The sequence below is a fragment of the Miscanthus floridulus genome, chromosome 8 (assembly GCF_019320115.1).
Source record: "Miscanthus floridulus cultivar M001 chromosome 8, ASM1932011v1, whole genome shotgun sequence".
Taxonomy (NCBI): Eukaryota; Viridiplantae; Streptophyta; class Magnoliopsida; order Poales; family Poaceae; genus Miscanthus; species Miscanthus floridulus.
This window is the reverse complement of record NC_089587.1, coordinates 199331987-199340857: the sequence shown is the minus strand read 5'-3', so window position 1 is coordinate 199340857 and position 8871 is coordinate 199331987. Positions and strand designations below refer to the sequence as shown.

The 8871-nt window shown below is 54.2% G+C and overlaps 2 protein-coding genes and 1 pseudogene across 2 annotated transcripts; 2 read left to right on the top strand and 1 right to left on the bottom strand.

Moving 5' to 3' along the window:
- The first annotated feature begins 1002 nt into the window (after window positions 1-1002).
- Window positions 1003-2590, top strand: LOC136470480 (GDSL esterase/lipase At5g55050-like; annotated as a pseudogene).
- Window positions 2591-3663: 1073 nt separating this feature from the next.
- On the top strand, window positions 3664-5217 carry LOC136474538 (GDSL esterase/lipase At1g29660-like). Its single transcript, XM_066472109.1, has 4 exons — window positions 3664-3922; window positions 4062-4198; window positions 4297-4786; window positions 4921-5217. The coding sequence occupies exons 1-4, from the start codon at window positions 3664-3666 to the stop codon at window positions 5139-5141; spliced, it is 1107 nt and encodes a 368-aa protein (XP_066328206.1). The 3' UTR covers window positions 5142-5217.
- A 1143-nt stretch (window positions 5218-6360) lies between these two features.
- On the bottom strand, window positions 6361-6666 carry LOC136470479 (uncharacterized). Its single transcript, XM_066468315.1, has one exon. It carries the CDS (start codon window positions 6664-6666, stop codon window positions 6361-6363), a length of 306 nt encoding a protein of 101 aa, XP_066324412.1.
- Between the last annotated feature and the right edge of the window lie 2205 nt (window positions 6667-8871).

Below are 8871 nucleotides of genomic sequence, written 5' to 3'. Positions count from 1 at the left end.
ACTCCCTCAGGCTATATAAGGGGGAGTAGGGGGCCCTCGATCGAGATCCCATCCATTCCCATCTACTTCATTCTAGCGCATAGTTAGGAGAAGCAGCCCCTGTAACCGAGCATACGAATACAGAGAAGAAGCATCACCCCCAACTGGACTAGGGCACCACGTGCCTGAACCAGTATAAATCATGTATCTCGTGTGCTACCATCTGATTCATCTTACACGATTAACTGCTAGGTATTGCCGGAGCTAATTCTTCTGACACGTCCCTAGCGCCGTTCCCTTGGAAGTGTCGTTGAGATGCGTTCCCCTACCTCTCCAGAGGAAACTCCGCCTAGGTCTCTAGGCAGGTGATGATGGTGCTCTGCATCGTTTCCTTCTTGAAGGCATCGCCTTTGAGAGCTTGCATTGCCTTGGGAGTCGGTGGTCTGCTCTTATTTGTGTCAAGGACAAGTCTGACATCATGAGTCTCTAAGTATATGAAGGGGTGGAAGCTTGTTGCTAAGAACGATAATGATAGGGCCCGAGCGTCCGGACGGACGGACGCTTCGTCCCGAAATGTGCCACTGCCCACACCTGTCCATTGCGTCGTCGCCGCACCCCACCCTACCCTCTGCGCGTCGCCGCCGCCGCCCCCACCCTTCCTCTGTGTTGTCGTCGCGCCCCACCCTGCCCTCTGCGTGCCATCGCCTAGCTCCGCACGGCGTCGTCTTCTACGCACCGCCGAGCTCTGCGTTGTCGGCGAGCTCCATGCTACCGAGATCCGTGCCACCAGCGAGCTCCGCGCCGTTGAGCTTCACGCACCGCCGTCGAGCTCTGCGTGCCGACGAGCCTCCATTCACCCAAGCAGAAGGAGATGTTGCTCTGAAAGCCTATGTTGCAAGCCTATGTTTCATATGTTTCATATGTTTCGAGTGCATGTTGCAGGTGCTTCAGGCGCATGTTGCATGTGTTTGTTTACGGATGTTGCAACAACGATATTGTACATGTTTCAATAGTAATTCGAGCATGTTTCATTGGTACATCGCTCATGTTGCAGCGGTGGGCTCCAAGAGCGTCCGGACGGGAGCCAACGTCTAGACGTCCGGGCGCTAGTTTTGCCACGCTAAGAACAGATGGATCAAGTTTGAATCATGGGCGCAGAAGAAGTTTGAAACTTAGTCATTCTAGATTTCTTTCTTTGCCCTATGGCCTACAACCTTGTTTTTATATTCCTCGGTGTTGAGGCTTAGAGTCTAAGTGCTCTTGTAATTGTTTGGTCGCATATATCCCTGTGGATATAGAGACTGGATTATCATCCTTTATCTTTAAAAAAAAAAGCTGCGAACACGGGCTTCAAGCGCGGCCTCGGCCGTTCCTCGCCGTGGCCAACAAGACCAACAAGCAGGTCTTCAGAGGTCTCCTGGGAGTAAACTTCGCCTCTGCAGGATCAGGCACTCTCGACACAACAGTAAGCCACTCGTGACCAGAGTTACCCTTTAATTTCCTGCATGGGCGCTGCAAGCAAAGATGACACACGTGGATGACTCTGTTCGTGCAGGGGAGCTCCATCATCCCGCTGAGCAAGCAGGTGGAGCAATTCGCCGCCGTGCAGCGCAACATCCCCTCGCGCGCCGGCAACGGAGCTGCTGACACCCTGCTGTCGCGGTCCCTGTTCCACGTCAGCACCGGCGGCAACGACCTGTTCGCCTTCTTCTCGCGAAACAGCACGCCGTCGGACGCCGACAAGCAGCGGTGTTCGTCGGCAACCTCGTCGCGCTGTACCAGAACCATGTGAAGGTAGGTTGCCGCCGCCCCGTGCTCTCTGAACCATGATCCATGATATGATCCGCCGAGAAACCTCGCTGGAACGAAACGTGCGCTGCGGCCGGCCGGCCGGCGGCGGTTCAATCAGGCTCTGTACGTGCTCGGGGCGAGGAAGTTCGCGGTGATCGACGTCCCGCCGATCGGGTGCTGCCCCTACCCGCGGAGCCTGCACTCGCTCGGCGCCTGCATCGACGTCCTCAACGAGCTGGCGCGCGGGTTCAACAAGGGCGTCAAGGCCGCCATGCACGGCCTCAGCTTGAGCTTCCAGGGGTTCAGGTACTCCGTCGGGAGCTCCCATGCCGTCGTGCAGAGCATCACGAAGCACCCTCAAAGGCTGGGTACGTACGTGTGCCCCGAACAGCTACGACGCTTTGATCAGATAGCTGATCGATGCGGTTCAGGCTTGAGAGAATCGTGTCCGGGTTTGACGTGAAATTTGAGAATGACGTACGTGCAGGGTTCAAGGACGTCACGAACGCGTGCTGCGGGTCGGGCCGGTTCAACGGGGAGTCCGGGTGCACGCCCAACGCGACGCTGTGCGACAACCGGCACGAGTACCTGTTCTGGGACCTGCTGCACCAGTGCACCCGACACACGCCACCTCCAAGCTCGCCGCCGCCGCCATCTACAACGGCTCGCTCCACTTCGCCGCGCCCATAAACTTCAGGCAGCTGGTGGAAGACGACCGATACTAGGTAGCGGAGCACGAGAGGACGTACCCGTGCGACGTGTACCGTGCTGCTTACTACTGTGTGTGCCATAGATTTACGGCCGTGTCTGTCTGTGCTGGTGATATTTAGATGATGAATATGCTGCTTGCGGCTGATATTTAGATATTTAGATGATGAATCGGGCTGTTCGGCTGGTGATTTTTACGGCTGATTGTGGCTGATTCAGTAATGTTCTGTGAGAGAGAATATGCTGCGGTGCCGCTAAAAAGCCGGCTGAAACTACCAGCCGAACATGCTCTCGTGGTTTAGATGATGACGGCGGCATAGTTTGGACTCTGAGATAACATGTCACCTGAACGAATTGGGTGCAGTGAAGTGTGTCTAAGTGAGCCTGTTTGGCTGGTGGTTTTTATGGCTGATTCAATAATATTATGTTAGAGAGAATAAGCCGTGGTACGGCCGATAAACCAGCTGAAACCACGAGCCGAACAGGACCACATAATCTGCTGCAGAGATACAGTGTACCTCCTGGACCACTTTTACTAGTACATAATCTTTTTGCGCGTCCTCGACTAAAATTCCAGAGAATTCAGAAATGCCCGTAAGAGCCAAGAGCGTCACGCTCACGCCCTTGGATGCAGCTAGATCCGAACGCAAGCTCTAACCATGTCGGTACATTCCTGCAGGCCATATATGCATGCCGTTCTTGCATTGGTCCCAGCTGATATGTCCTAAGCTGCTGCACCAGTTGTGCATCTGTCGTGACGTCGCTGTTGCCTCCGAGGCGCTACCGGTCTAGGCCATGTGGACTCGTTCAAACACATTACACATTCTCAGCCTTTTTCTTCCGCGAACACGACAAAATTTCAGCTTAGGTTGGATGAAAACGGCCTCCAGATGATTCCAAAGAACGTTCTTTGCATCGCATCGACAGATGTAACAACATTGTTGTACTATCTATGCTGGGTTTTAATAATCGGCCTGCATGGGGACAATTCCATTCCAGAACGGAGACAGCATATTGGCGAGCTAGTCGATGATGATAATTCTAGGCGGGTCTTCGTTAATTGCTGATGGAACCATGTGCATCCTGTCACAGTATATATATGCTCGGTCACGTATTCTGAAGCCCTCACCACCTGATACTGTCAAACTAAGCAGCGCACAAGCAGAAGCCACAGAGACCGAGGCGATGGCCAAGCGGACTGCCTCATCCGTGCTCGTGGCCCTGTGCCTGCTTGTGCTCGTGGCAACGGACGCGGAGGCGAGGCACCCGCGGCTTGTCCCCGCGGCGTTCGTGTTCGGCGACTCCACGGTGGACGTCGGCACCAACAATAACCTGAACGTCACCGTTGGGGCCAGAGCCAACTATCCGCATTACGGCATCGACTTTCCCGGGTCGAAGCCGACCGGGCGGTTCAGTAATGGCTTCAACACGGCAGACCTGCTAGGTATGGAGTATGTACTAGTATCAATGTACTGTATGTTACGCACCTGCACGGCTGCACTCTGTGGTTCCTACAGAGCTCAGCAATGCGATCTGTGGTGGATGACTGACTAGTGCACTCTACGTGATTTGGTGGTGAACAGCTCGAGGTCTCGGCTTCACAATGAGCCCGCCGGCTTACCTCTCTCTGTCGGAGAAGGCCATCAGGTCACAGATGTACAAGGGCATCAGCTTCGCGTCAGGAGGTTCCGGGCTTGCCGATGGGACCGGCAGATCACTGGTACGCATGTGTCGTACTACTTGCCATATACAAAAAGCTCGGCACATGTAGTAGGCATACTAATAACACGGCTAATCCATCTGAACCCGTTCGTGCAGTTTGGCGACGTGATCCCGATGTCCATGCAGCTGGAGCACTTCTCAGAGGTTGTTGAGCGCATGGCCCAGCTCTCGGGTCAGAAGAAGACCGAGAGTCTCCTCCGCAGGTCCATCTTCTTCATCAGCACCGGCAGCAACGACATGTTCGAGTACTCGGCATCCCCCGGCGACGACATAGAGTTCTTGGGTGCCCTGGTCGCTGCCTACAAGCAGTACATCTTGGCCTTGTATGAGATGGGCGCGAGGAAGTTCAGCGTCATCAGCATCCCGCCGCTAGGGTGCATCCCGTCGCAGAGGCTGCGCCGGCTGATGCAGCTGGGAACCCAGGGCTGCTTCGACCCGCTCAACGACCTCTCGCTGCGCTCCTACCCGATGCTCGCCGGGATGCTGAAGCAGCTCAGCTACGAGATGCCCGACATGGCCTACTCCCTCGCCAACGCCTACGCCATGGTCTCCTTCGTCTTCGAAAACCCGCGGACCGACGCCTGGAGTAAGCGATCGATCGCCGCCCGCCTCCTTCTTTCTGCGTCTGCTACGAATGTGCCGGTTGATTCGCCGATCGCCATTGTTCTGATCGATCTGATGCATGTATGTTTGCTCGACTGTGTACGTACGTGCCTGCAGACTTCACGGAGCTGGAGGCGGCGTGCTGTGGCGGCGGCCCGTACGGGGCGGCGTTCGCGTGCAACGAGACGGCGCCGGTGTGCGCCAACCGCGATGACTACCTGTTCTGGGACGCCAACCATCCCTCGCAGGCCGTGTCAGCCATCGCCGCGCAGACGATCTTCGCCGGCAACCAGACCTTCGTCTACCCCGTCAACGTCAGGGAGCTCGCAATGCTGTGATTCTGCGAAATTTTCTGGGATTCCTGAAGACGCTTTGCTCCTAGCAGTACCAAATAAGCAGTAGTCGCACTAACGGACGGGGCCAGCAGTTAGCTGGTTCCGGACGCAGTCAATCTGTCATAGAGATGCGCATGGTGACCAGCCCGTGTGCTTCAAAGCAGAAAATTTGTTTGTTCTTGTGTTGTCGATTTCAAAACTTGGATGGCCTTTCTTGCTTTCAATATAGCATAAACAATGGAAATCTCCTTTTCTTTTCTTTTTAAAAAAGAGACCTTTTGTTCCTGATGAGACGAAAAATTTGTCGTTGACATTCAATTCGTTAATGAGGAGAGTCTTGTCCACGACAGCACCACGTAGTGCGATTTGGGCCTTGAGACGTGATGCTGAACGGTTTGAGTCTTGGTTATTGGGCCTAATTTTTTCCCCACTACGATCGGAACCGAATTTCATTACTAAAAGCAACCAAACTACAGAGTTTTGTTTTGATACGCGGCACTAGCGTCCGGACGTTCGGACAGACCACAACGTCCGGCCGCCCGTGCCTGCTACACACAGGCGGGGCTCGCCCCGCGCTACTCCCCCACGCTTCCCTACTTCCCGCGCTCCTCCACACATGCTACGCCCCTCCCCTCCATACACGGCGCCCTAGCAGCTGCAGCAGGCAGCTGCAGCAGGTGGCTCAAATTGCAACATGCACAACACCTTATGGTTGAAACCGAATTTCTCACATTACTAAAACTAATGAAATTATAGGGTTTTATTATACTCATGGTAAACCACGCAAAAGTAGCCACCAAAACGTAATAAAGAGACTAACATCTACGATGTAACCCGATTTCAAATCAATAAAGTGCGCCAGATGGCTTCCTACGAACTGTTAAAGTTTAACAGCACTCCAACTTCTATTAACCCCCATTACAAGCCAACAGCATATTGGGCCTAATATGGGCTAAGAAAAGGACGTTTCAAATTAACCAGCTCCAGAGTTGGGCTTTTTAGGGAGAACATGTACTTTATATAATCTCTTAGGAGTATTTTAGTATTTATTATCTAATTTTAGTATGCAGCTTATATGAAATTGAATTATTACACCTTATATATATATTTATATATCTTTTTTCCAAAGTGTTTCAAGAGCAATTGGGGGTGGACAAGTGTGTCCGTGTGGGAGGGAGGACGGATGAATAGCAAAATGAAGCCCAACCCAGCCGATGAAACCCTAGGGGGCGCCCCTGGCGGGCGCCCCCCATCCACCGTCGCCGGCCGCCTTCCCGGCGCCGATGGCCCCATCCACCTCACACGCCTGCATCTCCCCTTCCCCCACCCCATCCGCAACCCACGACCCTTTCCAGCCGGCGGCTCCATGCCCGCCTCCGCCCCCGCCGGCACCGCCGCCCCCCTCCCCCTCCCCTCCCCCTACAGATCCACCACCCACAACCCTCCCCAGCCACGCGTGGAGCCCACGGTGTCCCAGACGCCGCCCGTATTTGGAGCTGGCATGACCAACCGCGGCCGCCCTCACCATCACCTCCCCTTCCTCCACCCCCTCCGCGGGCTAATCCACAGCACTGCGGACCCTCTACGCCGCCGCCCCCGCTGCCGGCTCCGGCTCCAGCGACGGCGGGTATCTCCCCTGACTCCGCCAACCCTTCTTCCCACATGCGCACCACCACTACCACGCAGCACGGCCATGACGCCGGCGCCGGTGGTGGCAGCCCGCACGCGTGCTGTTCGTCATAGGAGCTGGAGCCTGAGTCACTGCTGACAGAGTCCGGGGCGCCCCGCTAGACTTCGCCGTTGCCGGCCAATGCCTGGTGTGCTGCAGTCGCCGCTGCTAGCGACCTCACCAAGTCTGGGCCTTTTGGCCCCATGGGAGCCGCAGAGGAGCCACTGACCCCCCCGGCACCCGCTCCTCCTCTCTCTCGCCGGATGCACCGAGTAGCGACCTATCGGTTGCCACGACATTGTCTGCGCTGTCACGGCTACCGTCACCTTGCTAGTGACTGCAAGTGGCCCAGGCGTGCCACGACAACGGCATTGGAGGCTGGGGGTGGTGGCTCTCGGCCCTCTCGACGCATGCCACATGGTGGCTCGAACGAAGCCGCGCAGGTGGCTGTGAGGGGCACCAATGGCTCTCGTCGACGACGTCGGTGGCGCCAGAGCAAGCTGCCGAAGGAGATCAACATTGCCGTGACTGACAACGTCGCTTCTTCTACTGCCGCACGCTGCTCCCACGAGTCTGATCCGCTCGCGGTGGCACTGTGCGAGGGCGCTGGGCCTCCCGTATGGGTTGACCTGATGCTCGATCACTACTACACTCTCACCTTTCACAGCCGCATCAACCCACGTCGCAATCCAATTTCGACCTCGGCGGTAAGTTGTCGACAGTGATGGTCATAGCCTTCACCGTCGGCATCTGGGACCGGCTGCGGTGTATACTAACACCGCCGGTTAGCTTATGATCCATCCGTGATTAGGTCCTTACTTTAGTCGCACTGGAGCACGACCCAACTGTGGATGTACACTAAGACCGCCGCATTGGCAAATGATCCGATTGTGTCGAGGCTATTAAAACCGTCGTGTGGGCACATCAACCGCCTGTGTAGTGGTCACCAGCACCGTTGCCTTGTACTTCGACCCGATTGTCAGCGGTGCGGTTTCACTGTTGGTTCGACGGCCGAGATGCCTGTGTATTGGTTAACACCATCGTCGCTTCAGTGTATGATCCAGCAGTACAAAGGTCATGGTCACCGTCGCCTTGCACCACGATCCACCTTTGATGATCGTTTAGTCGGTGTCGGGTTACTAAACGATTCAGTGGTGATACACTTTTATCCCTGCCGCTTAATACATATAGCAACGGTGTTGGACGTTTGCACCACCAACGTCGGTGGTGATAACAAAACAATATACGACCCTTAATAGCTTACTGAACACAAAGCATATAGATATAATCATTGCATCCATAAACCATGTTCTTACAATAACAATGGACGCTTACCATAATATCTTTCTCGACTAATTAATGTCCTAACACAAGCGGTACATAGATTGTAAACTAAAGTTACTGATCTCTACAGACTTACATAATGAAACGACGTAGCTATGTTTCTCCTACGTGGCACTCATGCTTGCTACGCAAAAATAAATAAAATTAGTGGATCATTCGAATTGGTAGGCAATGTACCATGAAACCCTCTTCTTCCTCATAACCAATGCATGAAAATTATTCAAAAGCACTCAGACTTCACCTGCACAAAACAACATAATTAATAATATTCAATACACCATCTACTGTACCTAAATAGGAGAACGCCACCGGCCTATTTTCCTGGCTTCTCAGCGAGCCAAGTCCCCACATATGATACATTCACGGTCACATACAGCGAGCCAAGCAGTCGCAACTCATTGAAACAACCTCCGCATCGCACGATTCTCTCCACGCGATTCCTCTTCCCTGGCGCATGTCCAGCCTGACATCGTGTGGCCAATCACGTACATGCGTTCCTATTTGATTTAATACCACCATAATTACCTAGAAGGCCAGCATTACTAATACTGCATGTAGCCATGCAACGCGTTAATGCGCCAACGCGCCCTGTCGTCCCTTCCTATGCCACCATAAATGTTTGGTCTAATTGAATCGTCGCTGGCGGTTGATTCAGAAAATGCTAAGCGAAAGAAACTGAACCATTACTGCTTCGTGTTTATGTGCAGGTATCATGCTGCT